Source organism: Cydia pomonella, chromosome 17, assembly GCF_033807575.1.
Source record: "Cydia pomonella isolate Wapato2018A chromosome 17, ilCydPomo1, whole genome shotgun sequence".
NCBI classification, from domain to species: domain Eukaryota; kingdom Metazoa; phylum Arthropoda; class Insecta; order Lepidoptera; family Tortricidae; genus Cydia; species Cydia pomonella.
Window position 1 is genome coordinate 2371158 of NC_084719.1, and position 27606 is coordinate 2398763.

Sequence of the window (27606 nt, forward strand, 5' to 3'; positions counted from 1 at the left end):
AAAAGTCGACTTTTGACAATCAGAGTTGAGAACAATGATAGAATAGAATAGAATAGAATAGAATAGAATAGAATAGAATAGAATATCATTTATTTCAGTATAAGTACACAGTTATACAATACATATAGATGATGAAGATATTTACTATTATCTATTTCATCATAGAGAAAAAAGAAGTAAGCATAGAGTGCTCACTATACACATCAGCCCGCGTAGCCAACGTGCCTATCGTTCACGCTGCGTGGCGAACGAAACACAACTGTCACAGTCGCACTAATATAGAAGAGTGATAGAGAGAGATCACTACGGTACGCAACGGAGCGTTAACGATTGTAACGTTGGCTACGCGGCCAGTTTTGGTACCAAAACGCTTATTATTTTCGTAGTCGACATCTAGCATCGAATAGGGGAATTATCAGTTCCGCTACGTGATACTAGATGTCTCTATAATTTTCAAAATAGAGTTCCGGTTTATCCGTTTATAATATAAGCTGAAAATTGTTGAGCATTAGACTTTTCGTTCGTCGCAATATCTATTGTCAAATAGCAGTACTGATAATTCTGCTACTCAAAGTTAGATGTCGACTACGAAAATAAGCGTTTTGGTAGCAAAAGTGATGTATGGAGTGAGCAATTTTAATAACAAAACTTCCTTGAGACACAGACATATTACATAACTATGTTAAAACTTGGCACTCACGTATTTTAAGTCGAAAACGCTCGATATGTTTCACTCCGTACTGAGAAGTGAAGCTGCTGACGCCACTCCTCGGTACAGAGTGAAACATGTCGAGCGTTTTCGACTTCAAATACGTGAGTGATCCGTTTGAACATATTTAATATGTGGACTATGTGGAGTGAACACTCTATGCTTACTTCTTATTTCTCTCTGCTACTATAATTATATGGTCGTCTCGTGCCCACAACCCACAACTTACGAGCTCACTGTGGGCATAGGTTGAGCTGCGTAAAATTGCTCTATAATATTTATTTATGACTTATTAGAAAGGAGTAAGGTGCAAAATTGTACACGTATATTTTACGTCGATTATACATAATGTACGAAATTTTTAGGGTTCCGTATCCAACGGGTAAAAAGGAAACCTATTAATAAGACTCCGCTGTCCGTCCGTCTATTGCCGCTATATCAACAAATACTAAAAAGTACGGAATCTTCGGTGGGCGTGTCCAACTCGCACTTGCCCAGTTTTTTTAGGCAATCAATTGATTGCATCAGTGATCCATTTCCGCGTGTACTCAAGGAAATAAATTCAAATATAACCGTTAAATGATCACGCTCACCTTGTCGGCAGCTTCGATGTCACATTTGGCGTCGATGAGCAAATTGACGATCTCCACGTTGCCGCGACTCGCCGCCCAGTGGATCGGGGCGCGCCCGTACTGCGAATCAATTATTAAGTGATATTTTGCTGACGACTGCCAGCAGTGGGAATTGGACGATGTCACTGCCAGTTCCCTTAACCTTTTGACCGCCAAAGACGTCATATGACGCGCGCGGCTACAGCCCAATATCAACCTTCATGCGTACCGACAAGGTTCACGATTACGCGCCGCGTGCGATAGACCTGGCGTTCAAAAGGTTAATAAACTGCGTTGCTGCGTTTTAAAGAATGACATCAACCATTTTCCCCTGCTACAACACTGTACCACTAGCGCTAAGAAGAGCGTCCATTAAGAAAGTAAAATAATTTTTCAATATAAGGACCGTGCAACGTTGAAAAACCGCCTTTACTTTGAATTACTTAGAAACAATCACGCTGCACAATCGAGTTCACAAGATCTTTAAAAATATATTTACACGGCTCTGCTAATAAGGTCCTGCAAATATATTTTTGGAACGTTGGTTTATTAAGATGTTTGTGAATTCAATAATAAGCTCATGTTGAGGACAATTCACGCTCTGCCCCATTCGCATGTTGACTTATGGCCTAACTCAGAAACTTTTAAAACTAAATAAGTCACCTTTCCGTTAAGTTTTAAAAATATATGTAACAAGTGCAAATCCCCAACCTCGATCTAATGAAACTGGCTGCTTTTCCACTAATGTGGAGATGAGAGGAGAGGTATGGGACTCAACCATCAGCCAGTAGCATTACTTGTGGTTGTAATCTAGCGGAGCGGAGAACGGAGAACAGATGTGAATTACAACCTGCTATTGGTTGGTTCCCGCGAGTCTCCTCTCATCTTCGCTCATCTCAGCCTTAGTGAAAAAGAAGCCTAAGTGACACCATCTATATTATATATATATGTAACAACAATAATAGTACATTACGATACAAGTGCGAAAAATAGGAAATTCGAAACGAGTGGCGATAAATTAAAACACGACCGAAGGGAGTGTTTTAAATCGACACGAGTTGCGAATTACCTATTCGCACATGTATCGTACAACGTTTTACAGTACATATGGCCCTTTAAATGTTCGACACAGTAACGTAATATGCTACTTCTCGCACTAGTGCTATAAAGTAGCCCCATATGTACTGTAAAAACTTGTATGTACTGTCAGAGAAATTAGGTCCCTCGCGGCTTTCATGTTAACTTTATTGTCACCGTGACAAGGTACTTAAGGACTTTGTTACATGGAGACAGTCAAATTTTTTCTTTGCCCTTATAAAATGAATGTTTATGAATTAAATTTAAACACTTTTTATCACTCGCCTGGGAGCAACTTATTAAAATTTCAGAAGGTTTCATTTAACTTTATTCGACCTCATTATGGTTTAAAGGGCAAGCTATGATCAAAACTTCTCTTGGGAATGGGAGGCGAAGCTGAGTTTAAGGATTAATATCAAAGGCAACTTGTAGTTAGTTATTATACTTATTATAACGAAGAGATCAGAAACCTTTATCGAACTAATGTAATACGTACAGTACTTCCAAATACAAATTCCCACAAATTTGTGCCCTACAGAATTTAGGCTCGGCCTCCCCGTACAGCAGATTTGTTCACATCTGTAGGCCTCCGCGAGGCCTCGCGGACTCGTTTTTGGTGACGGCCTCGTGTAGCAGCAGATCGTATTGTATGGAACACTCACATTATTCCTACAGTTGACGTCTGTAGGCCTCCTCAGAGCCTCGCGGACGGCATCGGGTTCGTTCTTGATGACGGCCTCGTGTAGCAGCAGGTCGTTTTGCTGCACGCGCGATCGCCCTTCGGCCATCTGTCAACAAATTATCTCCATAACAATTGATCTAACTTCAATTTAACCTAAATAAAATTACGGTAGTTTCGGCATAAGAATCATATTGTTTGGGTTTAAAGCTTGAGTTCGGTCAAAATATACCGAATTTTTCAGCCCCGGCGATGCTGAGGGCCGACCACGAACACCGAAGTTCTTGATTTGTATCTTTTTCTTTTACTCTAATTGAGGTGTAATTACAGTGACAGAGAAAGATGCTCGCATTTGCGAACTTCGGTGTTCGCAGTGGACCCTCTGTATTTTTTTTGGTAGTGTCCGACTGAAGTTTCGGTTTCGGCAGGATTGGACCGAAACTGGACAGGAGCAAAAGCGAACCTTCGATTTCGACAAAAATCCGGTTTCGGTCGGACACTATTTATTTTAGTTTCGGCATTGATTAACACACTTTTATAGATTTTATGAATAATGGACGACTTTTATTTGTCCTTATAAAATAATTCACCAAGCAATGTAAGCGAGGTTTATTAGATTAGCAATAATTTGCATGTATTTTCATTACATTGCGGTATTTGATCAAACTTTTGAATATAGTTTACCTTAGCAGCCGGCAATGTAACGTAAATTGCATGCAAGTTCTTGCTAGTCTACGCCTCACTGAACACTACTTTGTTTTAACTCAGAACGTTACATTTGATGACGCAACATCACAAACTGTCATGATGTACTAAATATATTGCCGCTAGAAAAACATTCAAACAATTAATTATGCTCAGTAGTAAGACTAAATAAAAAAAAAAAAAAAGAATTGTTTTAATGCACTAAAACCGACGTCTAGTTTAACTTTGCGGTTATATCAAAAATACACTGTATTATAAATTATAATATTTCTATTTATTTTAATTATCAAAAGGGCAGGTGCGTCGGGCTACTCGTAGCTGCGTGATACAATTTTATCTTTGTTTATTCATCGTAATTAAATGTCCACGTCCGTTGGCAATTTGTTTCATAAATTGGATATTGTCGTTTATAAATGGATAAAACAAAAAGGTTTTTTATGAAGCAATTGTGTTGAAAACAAGTGAATAAGGCGCATGGCGCACTGTATCCGATTCACACGTCGCTTCGAAGTTTGAGCGAGACAACGCTATGCACGTATTGTAGTGACATCCCGCTCGCGAATCGGATACAGTGTGCCATGCACCAAAGTGCACTGAGCAATGCAGCAATGTATGCAATAAATGTAGGAGTAATACAAATAGCCAACGAACAAATATAGGTACAGTAGCTATCTGAATTATACCGGAGCGGCCGAGGTGATCACAGATATTTGAACAAACCCTCTATAACCAAGACGTTAAGGTGCATGCTCAGATACTTTTGAGCACCTTAGCATGGCCGCTCCAACCCAGAAAGCGCTAAACAGAAACAACACACCTAAAAATAAAAACTGGCAAACAATAACAGATAGGTAGCGTGTGTCAAAGCCGAAAAATATTCAATTAGGCTTCAATTACCCCGATAGCATCAGATGAGCGTAATTCCCCCGCGATGACGCGATGATACCGGCCCGCGGGTAATCGATCGCTGGTGTGGACGCGTCATTATAATTATTATGTGACCTATTTTATATCGAGATTGAAAGATGAATCTGACAATTTTGCCTGTCAGATTATGGTGGCGCTTTATCAGCTGTCACGACGTTTTCCGCGCTTAAGCTGAGTTCCAACATAATACGATACGATAATTTATTGATAAAATATATTTTTACGTCACGTCTTAATATTAGGTACTTAAAATCTATTATTTACATCATTCATTATTTGATTTTTTTTTAAATCGGTGTATTTTGTTGATAAATAACTGTAGAAGCTTTATATTTTAACCGACTTTACTATTTGGAAGTAAGAGTTGTCAAGTTTGTTTGAACAGTTGGTATAATTGTCACCACGTCGGAATCTGAAACGTACCATGCACGTTGCGTTTGACGAAGTGACTGCTGATGAAGCTTGAAGTGTCGATGACTATAAAGTGAAGATAATTTAAACGGTTGGGAGGAAGGTTATTTTCTGTTCAAGAATCCGACTGTACCGTTCGGATTCAGACTGCACCCGCATCTCAATTTTTACGATATAAGGATTATAAAGTAAAGGTGAAATGAGAAAATGCTGAGAGGAATTATAATTAAGTAACTTTAAGTACTGCGTATTGTATTTGTACAAATCGTAGGCAGCGGCCAGCCGCAGCACAGCGTGTCCGAACCACACCCTTTGTTGTTGAGGGACAGCGATACCCGTGCTAAACTTTTAATAAAATTTGTAAATTTAGAATAGAATATAGTTAGAAATGGCTCTCCGTTTGGAGGAGGCCTATACCCAAACAGGGGTTCTTGCAACAGAACCATAATAATTAACTATTAGGTATATACACAAACACTTAGAGTAGGAAGTAGTATTTATTACAAAGTTTTATTCTATTTTATAAAGTTAGAACAAAATTAAGAAAAATATACTAATATTAGTAAATAGTAATACTTAGGCAACTGACATAAGACACTGTAATCCTTAAATTCGTGCAAGAAACAAAAGGCTTTTTTATTTTTTTTATTTTTATTTTATTATTTATAGTTATAAATTCGTAGATGCGGGTCTACAACCAATCCGGAGGTCGCGGGTTCAAACCCCGGCTCGTACCAATGAGTTTTTCGGAACTTATGTACGAAATATCATTTGATACGAGTATTTACCAGTCGCTTTTCGGTGAAGGAAAACATCGTGAGGAAACCGGACTAATCCCAACAAGGCCTAGTTTACCCTCTGGGTTGGAAGGTCAGATGGCAGTCGCTTTCGTTAAAACTAGTGTCCGCCAAATCTTGGGATTAGTTGTCAAGCGGACCCCAGGCTCCCATGAGCCGTGGCAAAATGCCGGGACAACGCGAGGAAAAAGAAGAGAGATGCGGGTCTACAACTTTTTAGTACCATCAGTTCAGGTTATGGTTTCCGTTCCTGTGGACATCATAAAATAAATACAATCTTAATTGTTGTACTTTTTCTTTAGAGGAATGTTAAAACCTACTACTTCTTTAAATTAAAATCCTATAGAAATATATGTAAATAAATCGTAAACTTATGTTATGTCCACAACGGTATACACGCCGATTTCCCAAACGATTTTGACCCACTCAGAAAAAAAAGCAAAATTCTTCAAGACGAAACACATTTTCTAAGATGGCGTTTTTTTTGGGTCCCCAACCGTCAAATAATCTAATAAATTAAAACGAGACCTCTTATTAACTTATCTGCATACCAAATATTAGGACTTATCTTGAGATATCGACCTTTGTCTTAAGAATATAATTATTATGATTTTACGATATGTGAATGGAGCCCGTGTGTAGTAGGATATCAGTAGAGAGGTATCATCTTCCAGGCTTCTAAGAGCCATTAGCCTGAGTGGGGGCGCGGCGCCGGCCGGTCGTCAATGCGGAATTAGGCCAGATCATAGCCCGTAACGCAGCGTGACGCATAGTCTCCGCTATGTACAGGTACGAGTAGGTACAGGACATATATTGTCGCGCTCCTGAAGTGGAGTCGATTGCATTAGCTCAGATTCATGCAGGAATTATGGCGATCGTCTCTTTCAATATGTAGTTTTGTAATTGTCTTAAATTCCTCCTAGCTTAGAGTGTAGTGACGTTGTCTAAGTAGCTGGAAGTCCTGGGTTCGAATCTAAGTATAGTAATTTATTTGTGTATTTATCACGAATATTTGTTCCTAAGTTATAGATGTTTTCTGATATCATAGCCTCGTATGTACCCATAGTCCAAGTTTTGGTTAGTCTGGGGCTAGGACGATCTGTGTTGTTTTTATTAAGCAAATAATAGCTGATTCTAATAAGGACCGAATATATTTACAGACATGTAAACATGAAATGAAATGAAAGTTTGTATATGCACTTAGTGTTTTAAAAATAAATACCAATTTGGAATCTGCTATGACGGCTTATTACGCGTACGCGCACGCCTGGCTGAGTTACGGCGTAGTCCTGTGGGGTGCGAGCACCGATGCTCACCAACTATTTGTTATGCAAAAAAAGTGTGTTCGCATTCTAACCAATACACGTATTCCAAATAGTTGTCAACAACATTTTAGAGACCTTAAAATATTAACACTACCCTCTATGTATATTATGGAGGCAGCAGTATTTGTCAGGAGCCACCCCCACTTATTTAACGGAACGGAAGTATTCAAACCCGAGAGTAGACGGAAAAATCAAATTATCTTACCGCCTAGCAAGTTTGTCATGGTTCAAAATGGTCCCTTCTATCGATGTGTCCAAATAATGCAAAAAAATCCCGATACTGTTAAACAATTCAGCGACATTAAGTTATTTAAAAATAAATTAAGGAGGATACTTATTGAGAAATGTTATTATACCATAGAAATTTTTTTAAGGATCAATCTTTAGCGAACATGACATAAAACATTTAATTTTATATTTACTGAGAATGAATTTATCTACATATTTTCTCTAATGTAAAACATTGGCATATACGTAATTATGTTGACATGCACGACTTGTTATAATTATAAACTAACTTAGTAATTGCTCTCATGTTTAAATTTAGTTTAAACCAAGTGTTGCATGATAATTTTATTATTGTAATTTTTATTTAGGATTAAGTAACATGTCCCATATTGTATGCCCTAACAGGGTATCATGTACCTACTAAGTCTAAAAATAAGATCTTTATGTACTGATGAACATGATAAAACAATGGATTAAATGAAATGAAATGAAATGAAATATGGTAAGGTATGTATGTAAGTTAACCCTTTGACAACGAATATAATAATTACGACAACAATTCTTGTTTGAGACGTTGTCAAAGTTGTCAAACACAGAGACCTGTCGTTTGTGACAGCCGCCTACTGTTATAGAAATAGAGAAACTTTATTTTACTCCAAAGGATATCACTTAATGTTAGGTCATTAAATGTCAAATACACATCGGTACATAACCAAGGTATAATACGATTACCTAATATTTTATAAAGGTAAGTAATCTAGTACGATCTAGTTTCAAATATCTTTCCAAGGCAACGATCCTTATTGCCAGTGCTTAGGGGCGTGTTCATATTATTTTCAAAACGTTTACTTGTAAAAATGTTTGTTAACTTGACTGTACTTACAGAATAAAAATCAAACGCTTACTTCACGTCAGTTTTGATAGTTCTATCTAACGATACCCTCGTTGGAGACGGGACGAAATCAAGGAAGATATATTATGTGTTTTCGTAGAATTAATTTTTTCAGTTGTTCGGCATGTATAATAAAGTATACCTTCACCTAGTAAAGTATAGTACCTAATTTACCTATCCATGCTAGACTATCAGCGTCAAGAGGTCTTAACACTATTGGTCACTATTGGGAGATAATTTAGTAATACTTAATACATAATCATGATACGTTCTTTAATAGAGAAACCGCCAGACGAACATGGTGAACTAACTACCATGTTGATAACGAATCCATAAAAACGACTACTTTAACGACTAGTCGTTCACGACACGCGTCAGACTCGTATTAACCGATATTGTTATATTTTATGACTTTCCCTTGTGCAGTCTGCAGCGAAAATAGCGGACAAACGGGTACCGTGTTCAAAATTTCCTATATACTTGCCGTCTCTTAATAATATATAAAGTTGTGTTTAGATGAACTTCTGCCGCCAACTGATATCAGAAATCAAAAATCATAAATTCTTTATTTCAATTGATAGAACGTATAGGGATATTACAATATTTTATGTTTCATTACATACCGGGTGCCCACTTGCCCAGTAATTATTGGACAACCTTCTAACCACTGACAGGTCACCTTAGGCTGGTCCAAATAATGCACTTGTCCAAGTAAAGACAGAAAAGTTGGATTATCTCGAAAACCATGAAACTTTTACTAGACCTATACCTGCATTATCTGGACCAGCCTAAGGTGCCCTGTCGGTGGTCAGAAGTTTATCCATTAATTACTGGGCACCCTGTATATCTATCTAGCTTTCATGCAAGCGTGCAAATAAATAGGTATATTATGTAGTCAATAAAATCAAAAAAATATGTACATTAAAATAAATATAAAATATTAAATTGTAAGAGTTAACATAATAGGCATAGGGAATGAAACTACAGGGAAGTTGGCTATTCTTACAAGCGGAAAATTTGTTCCATTTATAGGAGTTAAAATTAAGCTTACTAAATAGAACACAAGAAATAAAGAAAAGTTGACGTCGGTCGGCCAATATTTATACCAATAAAACTTATATTTTTGGAAAGCTAATGAGTTTTTCCTTAAAGTTTGAGATAACATTCATTGCGGTAAGGTTTGTGGTTTATTGAGTTGGAAGCATGTTTTATCGGTACTTGTGCCATCCATGTACGTTAAAAAATCATATTTTCTAGTATGTTTTTTTGTAAACGATTACAGTTATGATTGCGGTTATTGGGGCACAGTGATGGTGCGTTCGGTGTTCTTTCAAACGACACCTCACACGAACCGATCGGTCCCATGTGACTCAAGATGTGATCAAATATCTATGATGGTCAGCCGCCATCTTCCCCCCACCTTTTTTTCGACTTCTTCCGCTCTCCATGAACTGGATCCGGTCAGTTCTACGTTCTACGAAAATCGTGAAGGAGTCAACTCTGACCACTTTTGGTAAATCTTCCTATAGACTAGACAGACAGTAGTTATAAATAAATAAATATTATAGGACATTATTACACAAATTGACTAAGTCCCACAATAAGCTCAATAAGGCTTGTGTTGAGGGTACTTAGACAACGATATATATAATATATAAAAATATTCAATAAATATCAGGTAGCTGATGTATTGTAACAACAAAACATGTATATATTCATGATTTAAATTTGAATCAGTTCAGCTGTGTTTAAATGTTTACCGTTTAAGCTTAATATATCGTATTTTATGCAGAGTTCATGAATAATGCATAGTTTACCGACTAGTGAACATTTTCAGCGCAATAACAGCAACATTCTTAACTGAACATCGGTGGACCTTATATGATTGCAATAAGGTTGATATTTGGGCAGTAAACAGTGTTAACGATACAAAAAGTTTAGATGCTATTAACAGTTTACAGTTTATGTTATAGACGTTATAGTATAACAACGATTAAATTATTTATCTAATAAAGTATTGAGGGCACTGAGCATACACTAATTAGTCACATGAAATTCAATAGCCCTTCCCGATCACACGTGGTCATATTCCCTTCCGCCAGGTTTCACGTCACATAATTAGGCATCTTTAATCTAGATATATTTTAATTTAAGAAAACAGTACTAAAAGGAATTTTGGCAATATTGTAAAAACAGCAGTACCTAAAGTAAAAGTGCTTTTATTAAAATGGGTGTTTCAAAAAATAAAATTAATAGTTCGGCCAAGTAAATGTAAGTCAGCCGTGCGCACCCCAAGGGTTCCGTACTTTAGATGTTTACCTAATGGCTTTATAAAGTTTTTAACATTTGCCTCTCCTTATCACAATACCTTCGTCACCCATTTTAGAACCCTCCCTATCCCTTACCGTATGACTAAAGTTATGTACGGGCCCGAATAATTTTACTATTAGCTTAACAATAAATATCTGGTTTAGCAAATTTGTCATCGCTGGCAAAATAGCGGGTATAAAATGAATAGGCTTTTTTGTTTTTGAGGATACGCGTGTTCACGCAAAACAAATTGTCCCGTAATGAAAACCGGCTAGATTGAAAATGTTGACAACGTTTTGAAATAATAGCTATACAAGATGTTTCTAAATGTAATACAGAATACAGATTTTTATTGGTAAAAGCAAATTTTATAATAAATTAATTATAACATAATTAGGGGACCCTCCCGGGGGACTTTTCATAGGGTATCTTTTACAATAAATGTAATTTAATTTAGTTACTCTATATTTAATTGGATTGTAGTTTGTATAAGTGTATAACTTATAATGTAATTTAACATAATTTAAATTAGCTCCGTAATAAATCACTAATTACTTAAAAATAAATTTGACCCCTATTTTCAACATCCATCCACACCCTACTGATTCATGAGACTTTGTGAGAAAGGATGTATAAAAATTTTCTTTTTCAAATGAATGAGAAGCGCAACATTATCAAAAATGAAGGAAAACTAGACCAAACATTATGAAGTAACAAACATAAAAAAAACATACAGCCGAATTGAGAACCTCCTCCTTTTGGAATCTTGAAGCCGGTTAAAATATTTGATTGGATTTATGTAAATTCCGCTCTGTTCATCGCCTTACATATATATTGCTCATCTAACAATACTATAGGACATTTTACTTGTATGTACCAGAAGTGCAAAACCTTAATTTTGAACGTGCCTAAACAATTATACCAACCATAATATATATTATAATGAAAGGAATTGAGGAACTAAACTCGTATGAATATATGTTTCCTTTTAGCCGATTCGTAATAGAAAAGTAACTTATTTAAATATAAATAATTCCATATCTGAAGTCTCCAATATACCAGCATTACAGTCGTAACAACATTGCCATCAGGTGATTTAAAACTTATCTAAGAACCCATAATATATTCCAGAAATCAATACATAAATATATTACAAATCGTTTCAATAAATCCGTTTTAGAGATAAATATAATGTTGTTTCGTATATCTAACATGCAAAAATCTTTCCACCCAAAAAATGTGCCTGTTTTGTTATTAATTATTTTGATTTGAAGGTTGACTTTATCAAACTGCAAGGAACGAAGACTAGAGGATTTCATATTAACTTCGATACCTTCACGTACCTACACGTGAACCCGCGTAACAACGCGTAACGCGTCCTTGGGAAAAGGATAACTCGCGCTAGATCTGTCCGGGTCCGAGCCGAGGCTTCCTACACTTCTGTATAAAGGATCACGTGACCACCCGTCTGACACTATCACCCGTTGTAGAACAAGCCTCGGCCCGGACCCCGACAGTTCTACTTAAAGAGAGTCATTTTTAAAAGGGGCATCTTGACAAATGGACATACAAGATTCTAAGGTTACTTTTCTCCTTAAACAAAAAATAATTTAGAACTAAGTATACTTATTTCATAATATAACACTCGTACGTGTTCCTTTAAACAGCACTGTTCAGGTATTATTCAGAAGGCTCCCAAAAGTTGAACCTTCTGTAAGTTTCGTTTCTTTGAAGCGGAATGTAATGTTTAAGGGTAATTAGCCCTGGTCTAATTAATGTAAGTACAAATTAATATTTACATTTATGATGAAAGAATTCTGCGTAATTTACTGAATTTAATATAAAGTAGGCGTGTAATTTGAAATGCGTTGTGCGTAGATTGCTTAGGTTTTAACAGGTAAAGGTTTTTTCATATCTTCTGTTATAATTTGATTCTTTGACTTAAGAAGAAAAATATTACAGGCTGACAAAGCAGAGATGCTTTCCATGTAGATTTTCGTGCATTGCTGCTATTTCTATTGCACGTATTTAATGTTGAATATGTTTTAGGCAATGAGTTTTTTGCTCGAAATAAAATGATTTAAATTTCAAAAAAATACTATTTTAAATATACACTTCTTTATTGCCCACTGTAGTCCCTACTTAACTTGGTACCACTTGCAAAGTTGTAGAACTTTACGGCTATTAGAAATAGGTTAAAATCGACTTGCTAAGATTGTATTACAATATTGTTACAAGTGTTGTTACAACGTGTTACGCCAGCCTCTCCCGCACAAGACGTCAACGACAGCTAGCCAAAATGGCCTCTCCCGTGCAAGACGTCAACGTCAGCTAGCCAAAATGGCCTCTCCCGTATAAGACGTCCACGACAGCTAGCCAAAATGGCCTCTCCCGTACAAGACGTCAACGTCAGCTAGCCAAAATGGCCTCTCCCGTACAAGACGTCAACGTCAGCTAGCCATAATGTATGGGAAAGTCAATTATTTTTCGTGATTTCGGGATGGTCCCATTGTGAATAGAGAATACCTGGAAATGAGAATTTGACACCCAAGAGCGTTTTGTAAAGTTTTCAGTACTTTTTTCCTAAAACTATAACTCAGTATATTGTGTTAAAAAAATACGTAGGTACCTAAATATCAAAATTAATTCGAAAAATATTATTAGCGCTAGCTTGCGCTCGAGTTCAGTGCTATGCATTCGTATTGTACAAATATTATATTGGTATATTGCATGCCTTGCTGTTTCTTAACACGGGTTTTGATAACGCATATCGTAAACAATTGTTACATGTGGGCTAATTACACGAAACCTTATTTGTTATTGAGTATTTCTATTTTCGTATTTCTAAGATTTCCTTGTTCACTAACCTCGTCACACGAATTTGTTTGCATAAAACATTTCCATTACTTACACCGCTTAGGGGATGGTGATTAGGTTAAAAAGTATTTTTATGTTAGCTTTCATAAAGCTACTTATCTATTTATACTTTGTTTAGACACTGGTCCGCCGTCCTGGCACGCGGAAGACTTCTCGGGAAAAATTACGAAACGTAAAGTGGAAAATAAAACGGCTTACCTTAAGTACGGAATTTTCTTAAGATTTCCCCCCCTATTCCCTATTTCACCCGGCTGGTGAATGTCGAGACAAAAAAATAAATGACTTTCATAAAATTAATGGATAGCTCATAAAAACTTTTAATTCAGGTTAAATTTCATCGTTGTTATGTAGTAATTGCTATTTTACGGCCAAGAGCTTGAACAAAATTCGCTATAAAATTATTATTAAATTAAATTACTTCTAATACACAGAGTGATTTTAGGACTAAACAGTTTTCCAAGGAATATCTCGTTTCATGAAAAGCGTTGGCAAACACAGCTGCTTTTAGGGTTTCCAAGCCGAAATGGCAAAAACGGAACCCATAGTTTCGCCTTGTCCATCTGTCTGCCGTCATGTTGCAGCCATTTTATTTTGAAACGATAAAATATAGTTTTTTTTTACGAGCTATGGAACATACGTGTATTTTGCAAGCCCCTACTAGTTTTGAAGTTAAAAAATATGAACATATTTTTAGGAGTGGGGGGGTACTCCATACATATAACTAAAAGTAAAAAAAACAAGTGAAAACACTTGATTGTAGGGCACACCAATTGAAAGGACCTTAAAAATAACAATAAGTTTGTTAAAAAGGTTTTTTATTTAGTGAATATTTTGGCAATAATAGATTGGAAAGTCAGAAATAATGTGTTCACATTTCAGAAATAAACTTTTTCCGAAATCGATAACTTTTTATTCAGAATTTAAAATTAACTACTTGAATTAATGTTATGATGGTGTTTAAGTTCGGGTATACTAACATTGTTAATTATTACATATGCCATTCGAATATACGTGATAGTTAGGCAGTGTCTTACGTGAGCGAATAACTCGCGATCGCGAAACGGCGCGGCGCGGCGCGGGTGAATTCAATCTTTTGATACCTATAGGAGTGTCCTACGTGGGCGATCTCCGAATGCCGTTGGGCCAATATTTGCGTTGGGAAATTTTCTCAGATGATGTATTTCTGTAGCCGCTATAACGGCAAATACTTAAACAGTACGGAACCCTCGATGGGCGAGTCCGACTCGCACTTGGCCGGTTTTTTGTGTAAGATAGTGACTTATGATCTCAATTTCTGATCTTAATTTTAAATGTAAATAGGCTTTGTTTTTAATTTTTATTGTACTAATTTTAATTTTAAGTTAGTTTTAACTTTAATCTAGTTTTATTTTGAAATGTAAATTGACTTTATGAATAAATGAGTATGAGTATGAGTATGACGGTTTTACAACGGGGTGCGATTACCTCGTAAAATACCTCTTTTTGACAATGTCTCGTTTTTGCTACAAAAAGTTGTAAGTAGATCTAGATTCCAGAATATAATATCCATATCAAGTCAATAATCAGATTTCAGAATATTCAGAATATTCCGATGCACGAATATACAAAAGGTCAACACGTTTGTTGATTACAAAATCAAAGTAGGTTCCTAAAAAGCAAATTACCCAGCGTTGGAAAGGGTCGGATTAAAGTAAAAAAACACGCTCGGAGCGATCATGTGCTACCGGTTTACGCACAATGGGGGAGGACAAACAATGCGTGTTTACCCTTAGGGGGAGATTGACTCCTATAGAGTGTGCATTACGAAGCAAACATGAAACTTCACGGCCAAGCTACCTTACCACATCTCTTAGGGTCAAGCTCACTTATACTTTTTATAACACGTCTAACGTGTTGTCACCGGGTTGGCATATACGTTGTGAGCTTGCTTGATGGTAACTAGTTAGACATACGCGTTCCCGACCCTTTAAACAAAACATGTACCTCCACTACTTTTTATAAGAACTTATAGATACTTATAAAGGACTTGTATGTGACTCCATCATTGGATTATAATATATTACGTACGTATCGTCGTACGTATTTTGACGGACGCAGACACTTGTCTTGTCTCGGCAATAGTTATAGTTATAGGTATAGTTATACTAGCTAACTGAAATCGGAAAGTTTGTGCACGTTTTGACTATTACTCACATATGGCTGTTGCTCGACATGGTGCTGATATTTTTTGTAATATTCGACGAGTCATTGAAGTAAAAACGGCTTAATCTTAAGTGGTCTTAAGAGTCACACGAACACGCCGCTAAAAAGCCACTTCCATACAATCGAAGTTACGCTCTCAGGCGCATTCTGAAATTACATGAATTTTGACATGAATATAGAGAAAATAGAGAGAGTTGTGTACCTATGTAAAACTACTACTCGGTCTAATTTATTTGTATTACAAGTTCTAGCAACCTAAACTAGTTAAGTAGACAGTTATATAACACTTGAATATTCGTAACTTCGATAGTATGGTGGTGGCTAGTTTCCTGCGACTCTAACAGGCGTATTCGCTTCGTTTCTAATAAAAGGTTAAGAATTAGGTAACAGTTATTGATCTGATCTGTTTGAATCAAAAGTGAAGTTTTGGTTGAAGAAATGCCACTAATGACTCTGACAGATCCGATCCATAACTGATCTAGATCTCATTCACAACTTTTAGTTAAAATACGAATACGCCTGTAACATAATTAACACACATTACACATAGGTGGCCGACGTGGCCGTGAGAGTCTAGGAAAAATGTTTAACTCAACATGCTGCATCTAGCGAGTAAATTGCCTACACGCACGCAGTTGCTCTGGTATGAAACTAAAATCTTACACGACGTACTGGGCATTCGAAGTATTCGATCCTGAAAAGGCCCTTTCAGCAATAGGGTCCGCACTTGTGTAGAATCTAGACGAACACATTGGATTCAGTAAGAACTCTTACAATACTTATGTATTTTTGTTTATTTGATATTTTTATTTAGTTTCGATCATGGTGGGATATTATTAAATATGGTACTCTGAAAATTATATTTTTTTCTCCATTGACAATGCTGGAGCGTCAGTCATGCGTGACCGCAGCTGGTGCAGCCCAGCTGAAACCTCGGGTAAGGTAAAAATAATTAAATTATACCACATTAGACCCGTTTTAATGACTAAATGCTTTTGGACCAGGTGTTATTTCAACTTATTGTTATCGCTTTTTTTTTATTGCACAAAAGAAAAACTTAATGTACTAAAGGCGAACTTAATGCCATGAGGCATTCTCTACCAATCAACCTTAGGGCAAAGCAGAAAAGATTGTAGGCGGTGCGGTGCTTTTGTCATTAAATAACCCCTAGAGAAGGGAAATTCGGGTTGAAACTGTTTAATGACTTGTACGGCAACAAAGTCGCATCCAGCTAAAAATAAATATAATTTAATCAATAAGCAAACTAATAAGTCTTAGTCGGTAATTAATATTTGAATGGCATTTTCGTATTTCCTTTCCAAAGGCTAGTGGCAGCGTTTCCTTTCAGACCCGCATCACCCGTGACACTTCATCAGTCAAGTCATCGACGGGAGATCGAAGGACGTGTTAATTGAAACGGCTGTAACAGCACAGCGGAATGAACTGTCACAAGCGAGCAAAGCGGGATTTGGACGGTTCAAGGTGCATCCGCACCGTAGTTAATTTTGGTGGAGCGACACATTAGATAACTTACCTAGTTACTTACTGTTCCACAGTGTTGCTCAACAGTTGCCCCACAAAATGGTATGGATGTTTAGGGCGCTTACCGCTGTCACATCAAAAGCATCAATGATAGCCATGATGTGATCTTCCACACTTGGTTCATTGGTTTGTTTTAGATTTCAGACAATCAGGGTTTAGGCTGCATTTCCACTAAGGAGGAGGATGGAGGAGATGAGTGGTGATAAGAGGAGACGTGTGAGAATCAACCATAGCATTGGTTCCTTTCTCCGTTCCGCTGTATTTCAACCAATGAAGTTTGTTCATTCCAGCAGGTCTTGTCTTATCTCCGCTTATCTTTGCCTCTGTGGAAAGTCAGCCTAACAGCCTTTAACTTTAGCTTTGTCCACAGGAGGTAAACGTATTGTAAAAACAGGTCCACTAATCATCTGTATTGGAAGTATTAAAAATTTAATTGTCCAGTAATAGGATTTTTCGTTACATAGTCAATCGTTGCAGCAGATTTTCTCAAAGACTAAAAGGGATTTCATTATATTTTTAGGTAAATAACAGCTTTTATGGTCTTTGATGGTACCCTTAGCACACATTATCATTAAAATATGTAACGTTTTTCTAACTTGAGCACTCATGCAAAAAGTCAGTAGACATTTATCAAGGTTTATAGAAATGCTGGCAAATCTTGATGACCACCCTGTAAACTATACCTAAAGTTCTATCAATTATTTTGAATTTTAACACTGAAGATGTACCTAAAATAATTTAGGCTGTCGTAAGCTTGATTCGGCTTCTAGCCGGCCTCGAGTAGGTATACAAACTAGAGTGAAGTAGGTACAACAAAGGGACTAGAGTTTCTATTTACCTTGTGGATCACTGAGCTTTTACTCAAAAGATTTAACTAACCTATAAACGCTTAAATCGATAAAACCTCTTAAAATGGACTGAAATAAAATGTTAGAAGCTAAATCTTGGGCAACGAACATATAATTTGCAGGTATCCACAACATTTTGAAACTCGCGCTATGTAAATAGACAATTACCACCGAAGCAGTGTAAAATTACCCATTTTTTACCCATTATTACCAGAGCAAGGATTAATTAGTTTCGCGATTTCAGGTATATTAAAAGTAGTTTTTTTATGACATATGAGGCAAACGAGCAGACAAATAACCTGGCGGTAATTACCATCACCCACGGACACCTGCAACACCAGAGCAACCCAGTGCATTGCCGGTCTTCAAGATGGGAGTACACTTTTTCTTGTACGCTCTTTTCCTGTTCTTTATTTTTTTCCTTTTTTTTTTGTTTAGTACACTACTCACCTCGCGAAGTATGGCTAAGGATTGAATAACACCACGACCCATCACGAACGGCCCATTATTCCAAAGATCTCGTTCACAGGTGCGACGAGTAAATCTTGGTGATTTATCCGGAGAATAAATCGCAGTCTGATGCGCGCCGACTCCCAACAAACTTCCTCCGTGTTATACTTAGTTTTGTAACAACCTCGGTGCTGTACTTGGCTTGATTATACACAAGTTATTTATCAGTCTAGGGACTTCTCCGTCTTATCGTATATTATGTACGTATAAAACCATCGAAAATCTCAAAAACCGCAAACTACGTTTAGCATAAACATAAACTGTTTAAGTACCGCCGCAATGATGGCGCTCGAAACATGCCGTACCTGGACACGTCATAGCAATATATTATATGTCTAGATAAATCAGTGTACTCATACTCTGTACATACTCCGTACTCTGTATTCCCACGTTGTAAATTCGAAGTGCAAACTAGTTTTCCATTTAGTCTGTTGCGGCTGAGATGCGTGGTCAACTAGACTCGTAGATCAATCACATTATTTTCTTAAATATCTACTCACTTAGCGTTAATAACACTCCCATAACCTCCCATAGTCGTCGGTGCATGCAGCTCATGAAATACGGCGTGTCGTGTGATGTGAATGAAAAGCGTATTCGATAACAACTGAACTTTATTTTCTCTACCCTCTAATACATATCTTTATGATTACCCACACAACATCTTTCCCGTTACGAAAATAAGTCATAAGTACATAAGTAGCATAAGCTTAAGCTACATTATTATAATTGCAATGGATATAGAAGCTAACTTTACATAAGTATAAAGTTGAAGTACTATTATATTGGTATATAAAAGATATAATTATTGGAGTAATAATTGTATATATTAATGACGTAACAGTCTAATCGTTACGAATAAATACATTAGTGCTACTGCAAGTATATATCAGTTATTACTATATATCTTAACAAAGTAATAAACAAGATGCTTCGCGTATTATTGATCATATTGTAATTGTGCCAGTTGACACAGTGACAATGCGATAGTTATTATTACTATTTTAGATAAACATGCACGTAATCTAATCTTTAACAGAAGCACACGCATACGAGTACTACAAATAAGTAAATAACCATTCTTAACTCAGTAAAATACACACTTGCATGCACGTAAACGTAGCTTAACATTGAGTATTTAGGTAAGTAAGGAGAATGATCTCCTTTTTTTTTTAATTATTATTATTATGAGGATTATATTAGCTTAATTAATTATTTTAATTGACAATAACTGTAAGGGTAACTTTTTCATTGGCCTGGAAAAATTAAGAGTTAGATATAGTTTTTCATATTAATGCGTGCCTTAATCGCCGCCTGTCTAGGTTCGCGAGATTTTTCCGTATGTGGTTGCGAGTTAGGCGCAGGACAAGGAGCAGCACCAGCTCCGTCAGGCGACGGCAGGCTGTCGCTGTCGGCACTCGACCAGGCTTCGTCGTCACTCGGTAATTTGTCAGCAACGTTGCTGTCATCCACGGGTGAACATCGCTCAAGTTTTATTAAATGGCGCCTGTTTCGTCTGATCCGCCTGTCGGAACGATCAGTCACGAAGTAGGAACGAGGTTGATTTGCTCGAGACTCGACACGGGCTTGTCTCCTACGTTGCCTGTCCACCACCAGCACCCGGTCACCCGGCTGTAGTTCAGGCAGCGCACGTGCTCGTTGGTCGTAGTGTTGCTTACTAGTTTGTTGGTTACGTACCATATTCTCGTAGTCACGGCTGTTATCTCGGCTCGGCCGAAGTTTGCTCTCGTGAGACGGTAATCTTGTATTGAGCGTGCGTCCCATTAGTAACTGAGATGGCGAACTTAAATTGTCGCGGGGTGTGGTTCGGAAGTTTAAAAGTCCTAAGTAAAAGTCAGTACCAGAATTTATAGATTTTATGAGAATGTCCTTAATAGTTCTCACGCTTTTTTCGCTACGACCGTTCGATTGAGCATAATGGGGAGATGTCGTAATATGATCGAACTCCCATTCTTTTTTAAAATCCGCGAACTCTTTGGATGCGTAAGCAGGTCCGTTATCTGTAACTAATACCCAAGGAATGCCGTGTCTTGCGAACTGATCTTTCATGGCTTCTATGACTGCCCTACTTCCTATATTTTTGATTTGACTTACTTCGATAAAATTAGAAAAGTAATCAACCAGTATAAGAAAATATTTAGAGCCATATTGAAAAATATCGGAACCTACTTTTATCCACGGTAAATCAGGTATGTCATGCGGCAGCATGGGTTCCCGCTGGGCCCTCGGCGCGCGCGCGGCGCATGCCCCACAGCGGCGCACGCGGCGCTCCACGTCTCGACTCATTCCCGGCCAGAACATGACGTCACGCGCGTGCCGCTTACAACGATCGATGCCCATGTGTCCGTCGTGCACGCGACTTATCATTTCTGCCCTCAACGCCTTGGGGATGTAAACTAAATTGTCCTTGAAAATTATACCATCCACATATTCGAAACTATTTCGCAACGACCAGTGTCCTCGCACTTTTTCGTTGACTTCATATTTACTGTGCGGCCAACCTGACTGTATATATTTAATTATTAACTGACACTCATCATCGTCTGTAGTCACTTGTCTGATAGTACGTAACTTACCGTCACTGAATCTGACATTTTCCAATAAGAAACATGACTGGTCGTTTATTTCTTCGGATACTTTGTCACTGATGTTATCCGGGAGGGGCGCTCGAGACAATGTATCTGCGACAAACATATATTTACCTGGCTTATACACGACCTTGAAATCATAACCCTGTATGCGAAGCATCATCCTCTGCAAACGCGCTGGCACAGCATCTAAAGGTTTTGAAAACAATGCCTCCAGTGGTTTGTGATCCGTTTCGATTGTGACGTCACCATGAGCGTACACGTATTGATGGAAACGCTCCAGTCCGAAGACAATGGCAAGAAGCTCCTTTTCAATTTGTGCATACCTGGTCTGTGCATCTGTTAGCGTGGCAGAGGCAAACTCAACGGGCCGACCCGCTTGAAGGATCACAGCGCCCAACGCGTGCTGACTAGCATCTACCGAGACCAGCACTGGAGCGCGCGGTGCGTACAGGGCCAGCACAGGCGCGCCGCTCACCAATGCCCGCAGCTGTCCGGCGGCTGCCTCGTGCTCGGGCTCCCAGCACCATTCCGTGTCTTTTTTAACAGGGCTCGTAAAGGTGACGCCACTTCCGAGTAGTTAGGTATGAATTTCGATAAGTAATTCACCATACCTAAAAACCTTTCCAGAGACGCTCGGTCGTGTGGAGAAGGCATCTTCTCGATAGCCTTAACCTTCTCAGAATCAACACGCATACCCTCATGACTAAACGTGTGACCTAGATAAGTAATCTTTTGAACTCTAAATTCGCACTTCTGTTTATTAAATTTAATGCCTACCTCGCGCGATCTGTCTAGCAACGACTTTAATCTTGCATCGTGTTCCTCTAAGGTACGTCCCCAGACTATAATATCATCGACGAAGGACTCTACTCCCTCCAGATCTTCCAAAATTTGACGAACCTTAGAATGGAATACCTCAGACGCACAGTTTATACCATATGGGAGGCGTAAGAATTGGTACCTACCGAACGGTGTCCCAAATGTACATAGGTCGGCACTGGCATCGTCTATTTGTACCATCCAAAAACCTGAACGAGCATCAAGTTTGCTAAAATATCGCGCTCCCTGTAGCTTTGTGGCTATTTCACCGAGCGCGGGGAGGGGGTAGCGAGCGCGGCGCACAACGCGATTTAGCGGCCGCGGGTCGAGGCACACGCGTATACTGCCATCTTTTTTCGCGGCCACTACAATCGCATTGACCCACGGTGTGGGGTGGGACACTTTTCTAATGACCCCCATTTTAACCATGCGATCTAATTCACCCTGTAATTTGTCGCGCACGCCCATAGGTATCTTGCGAACCGGACAGACTGACGGTTGCGCTCCTTCCTCGATACTAATAGTATACTCACCCGGCAATTTACCCAGGCCATGAAAGAGATCCTCATAATGATCTAAGGTAAGCGAATATATGCGTTTGACCAGGCCTAAGTCCTCACAAGCATATTTGCCCAAAACACTCTTTCTATCGTTATATCGTTATATTATCGTTATATTTCTACGGATATAAACGTTCTTTATATAACCAATTAATAATACACGAACCGATCATAGGTACATAATTTCCGCAATATGATTCGGCCCTAATATTATCAGGTGTTATAAGAGTACTACTGTCAAGACCCAATTTTTTGAAATTTTTCATTGATAAAACGTTTAAATCCGAGCCAGTATCAAGCTTAAAAGTCTCGGCCCTACGATTATCACTAACTAGTAAAGTTTCATACCATTTTTTGCGGTCTTTGCGATAATCAGAGTCCACATCGACCCCATCGATGAAGTACAGTTCGTCGTCGTCACTGTAGCCGTCCTCTTCTTCAATTTGATACACTTTGGTCTTCTAAATGGGCACTTTACCTTAAAATTACCTGCACCACCGCACAATAAACACTTTGCACCTCTCGCTGGACACCGCTGACCTCCGTCGCAATAGGTACTCCGCCGCGTCCCCGCCAACGGCGCCTGCCGCGGCCACCCCCAGCAAACTGTCCAGAGGTTCCATACAGTACATCCACTGCCGACGATGACGCTGCCACGGCAACCTTAGAGCCTTCGATTTGGCGCTTTTCTTCACTTGACATCTCATTCGCCTGAGTTATCTTTACCGCCTTTTCCAAAGTTAGATCCTCCGCCCTAAGCAAGCGGTCGCGTACTTTGCTACTGGCAACACCGCACACTATGCGATCACGCATTAGGCTCTCCTCGAGGTCCTTGAACTCGCACTGCTGGGCAAGTATTTTCAGTGCCGTTACGTACTCGTCTATAGATTCACCACTTTCCTGGTTCCTAGAGAAAAACTTGAATCGTGCCATCGTTTCATTCTGTTTGGTCCCAAAGTGATCGTTAAATTTGTCTACTAAGGTTTGCAAGTCATCGCGGTTCTCATCTTTTGTAAATCTGAAGGTCAAATACACATTATAACCTTCCGACCCTATTAGGTTTACCAGCAAACTGGCTTGCACATCACTTGTCTCCTTATAGACACCTGAAGCCTTCAGGAATACTTGGAATTGTGTATACCACCGGCGCCATGCCTCGGCGCGCGCGGCAGGGCCACCCTCCAGGCACAACTCTGGTGGAGGCCGCGCATGCTCCATTGTTTACACAAACACAATTTATCACTAGCACACACTTCTAAACTACACGACACTTGTTTACTTGCCCAAAATGCCCTTAATATCTAATAAAATACGGCACCGCTGTCACCATGATGTGAATGAAAAGCGTATTCGATAACAACTGAACTTTATTTTCTCTACCCTCTAATACATATCTTTATGATTACCCACACAACATCGTGAACAAAAGACTTTCTTTGGCAGGATTGGTCCTTAGAACGCAAAGATGGATTTATTAAGTGGAGTGCAGTATGCACAATAAATATTCCTGATTTCTGATTTCTGAGCCACCAAGATTTATGATGTAAATTTTTAGGGGTGAGGGGGGCTCTCATCTCAAATTTATCTTGATATCTTTATCATTTAAGCTACTAGGCCAAGTTTGATATCGTTTTGGAATGCCGAATTCATTTATGGTATCATATTGACAAAAACATAATTATAAAACATGAAAAAAAAGTCAATATCAGGTTTAAACCGCTGAACCAATTTGGTTAAAAATTGGAATAGAGATAGGAGTTCCGGGAAAAAACATAGGATAGTTAAAAAAAAAAACAAAAATGAAAAAAAAAAAAACCAAAGTTATCACTTAAAAGTGAAAAGAGAGGTGGATGTTTGTATGGAGAATCAATAACCGCTGAAGCGGTTTAGATGAAATCTACGTGTACATCTTTGATCTAGGTAGTTGAAAATGACACCAAACTTGACTTAGACCCTAAACTTAAACAATTATTAACTTCAGACGTCGCCGAGACGAAAACCCCCCAACTCCCCACCTGCATCAAATAATCTGACTGGATCCACTTATATTAGGAACACAAAGATTAATTTTGCCGAAGGAAATCTTTTGTTCAGACAACGCCGTATTTGACCTTTTGTGCGTTCTGCAAACACCACTAAAAACAATATGCAAGTTTTAGAACATTCTCAAAATTTCCGAAACTTTTATAAGAAAATCTCAGGTAACTTTCCACTCATAGAAAGTTTCCGTTAAGATTAGGGATTATTACTCAATGTTCATAACTGTTATTACTCAATATTCATAATTGTTATTACTCAATATTCATTAAAATGTTACGAGTAACTGTTGACGACTGCTCCACTTCCTCGTAAAATTTACGTCATTCAGTTATTGGCGTCTATAAATAGAAATCGAAACTAACTGTGAGATGGTTTGGCAATACACATGCAGAAAAAATCCGACTTTGCATCTTCTGAAAATTCTCCTTGTCATATTGTTTCTCCCATACAAATTTAGATGAAGGGCCTCAGGACACTTACAGTTTTTAAATTATGTGTCGCTCGATTTTTTATGAGATTAATACATAGGTGCCATGATAGCGTTTCTTATCGGCTCATTGATGCCCACCTACTCGTATATTTGAACCTCAATACAATAGACGATTCTCAGACACCTCTATGCCTCAGACGTGGGCGGGGCATAATTCAATTGACTAAGAAGCCCACACAAAACTCAAACATTTATTCGAACTTACGGGTTGACATCAAATTGATTTCATATTGACATCACTTTTGTTTGTTGTCAAATTTATTCGTCGTATTTGGATAATATTTAATTAGTTTGAAGAGTTCCTCATTTTGAAAGGAATAAATACGAAATCCCAATTTGGTACAAAAAAAATGTACGTAATTTTTCATTGAGGTACGAAAGTAGGTACCTTAGGTTTTCGTAACTCAGAGGAAGATTTTTTTAGGAGATGCGGTGAATTACACTTATATTGTACAAAATAAAAACCTATCCACCAAATTTTATTAAATTATGACGAAAAAATTACATCGACAACAAACAAAAGATGATCCTAATATCATATCAATAACAGATTTCTAAAGTTAGAATACTGCTTCTAATTTACCGAACAAAGAATCGAATTCAAAGATTCTAAAATTAAACGAAACCCTTTTAAATTCAAACCACGTGTACCAGCGACTATGAAATTGTGGCGGTAATTTATATAATTGTTCTCAACAATCGCAAGAACAATAAATTGAGAACAAAAGTATTCGGAGTGAGAGTTTGTGGAGCATTGTCTGTGGATTAGGCATTCAGTTTGGATTAGGCTTGGAGTGGATCTGGCAGTTTCCAGGTCATGTGTTGTTAGGATTGTAAGCGTTTTGGGACATTTTGTGTACAAACGTTTGCCATTGTTGGCTTTCAAAACAAAGTTGCTGAGCCCGTGAGGTCGATTCTAATAAACTATAACAACTTGGTACAGTTTTGAAGTGGATTTGATACGACCTTGACGATCATCTTGGTGATGGCGACTTCACTTCACTTAGTTCATTTCATCTGGGGATCTTTATAGTCGTGTCAAAATAAAATCAAAACCGTAACAAATTGTGACAGTCCACATGAAAAGGGACCTTATGGCGGTTGGCGCTTACGTCGCGTAGTACTGCATTAGTAAACGGTAACAAGCTGTCGTTGCGTGAAGAGGGTTACATTAATATAGATGACGTTAATAAACAAAATACAAATACAAATTGTTTATTTAACAAATATAAGTTTAAACAGTGTTACATGTTATACTGACCTCCATACTAGGCATAGCCTGTCTCGTAGAGGAAATAATAAGATTAACATATTGTAAGCATTAGCGGCTAGTAGCAACAGTAAGTACTTATTCTAAAGGTAATACATATAATTAATTTAAGTAGCAATTAAAAACAGATAAGACTTATGACCTAGGTAAGTAACATGCTAAGAAAAATGAAGTTGTATTATAGCACAAGCGTGTGTGTATGTGTGTTAGTGTGTGTGTGTGTGTGTGTGTGCGTGTGTGTGTTAGTGTGTATGTGTGTGTGTGTATTTAGGTCTCGTTAGGATGTCGTCTTTAATAGATTTTCGGTGTCTACATAAGATAGGCTTATCATGTTTTTCAGTAGAAGCTTCCTTGTCTTGTAAACGGAGTGCTCTTTAAACTCGTATAGCCCTACTAGACGATTGTAAATACGGGGGAACAAAAATACTGGGAAATGGTGTGCAAATTTGGTATTAACTGCTGTGGTTGGGATTTTAAAGATACGGTTTTTTAGTAGATTGTTGTAGTTGGATGAGCTGAGAACCGCTTTATGTACGTGCAATGCTACCCTCGCTAAGTATAGTTTCCGGACGCTGAGCACCTGTGCGTCGCGGTATAAATCATTCGTTCGGTATGTAATTGGTTTTTTCAAAGCCACATACATACATATAAAAAAAATATATGTAAGGCACATGTTTGCACAGCTTAACATGTATAATTCATTTAGATATAAAATAAAACAACCGGGGGACAAAAAGCCAAGACTTAACAGCTGCATGCGTGCCAAGTTTATATTTCATATTTGTTTATGTTTTAAAGAGAAAGATCCGGTGAAAATCGGTTTTTATTAGGGCGTCTCACCACTGAGCCTGCCTCTCTATCACTCTTGCATATTAGTTTTTCGTGTTTCCCAGACCCTACCATCTGCTGATTTATCTACCTAATCAGGCGGTCTTGCAAACTGCGCGGCGTTGCCACCGCACTACGAGCTCGGGTGAAGCCAGAGCTCGTTCAAACCAATATAAGTAGGTGTATGTACGTTTCTCGATTACCCTATTTACTCAGCGCTGAATCATTTTATTTAAAGTCGTATACTCCACTTTAAAAAAAAATGTCATTTCTATTCAGAAACACAAGCTCTTTGAATCCTAATGCGAAATAAATATTTCCAAAATTGAAAGAAAGTGTA

The 27606-nt window shown here is 38.0% G+C and overlaps 1 protein-coding gene across 3 annotated transcripts in view; it reads right to left on the reverse strand.

Annotated features, from left to right (window-relative positions):
• Positions 1 to 27606, reverse strand: part of LOC133527191 (ankyrin repeat domain-containing protein 29-like) — a 96103-nt gene that overhangs the window by 40426 nt on the left and 28071 nt on the right. For 2 of the 3 annotated variants that reach the window (XM_061864090.1, XM_061864088.1), the window contains exons 2-3: positions 3060 to 3185; positions 1303 to 1401 (exon numbers count right to left, since the gene is read on the reverse strand). In XM_061864090.1, coding sequence (XP_061720074.1) covers positions 1303 to 1401; positions 3060 to 3185 — 225 coding nt within the window. Of the gene's footprint in view, positions 1 to 1302; positions 1816 to 3059; positions 3186 to 27606 lie in introns of those variants that run through there. The other variant, XM_061864089.1, reaches the window with a different exon arrangement.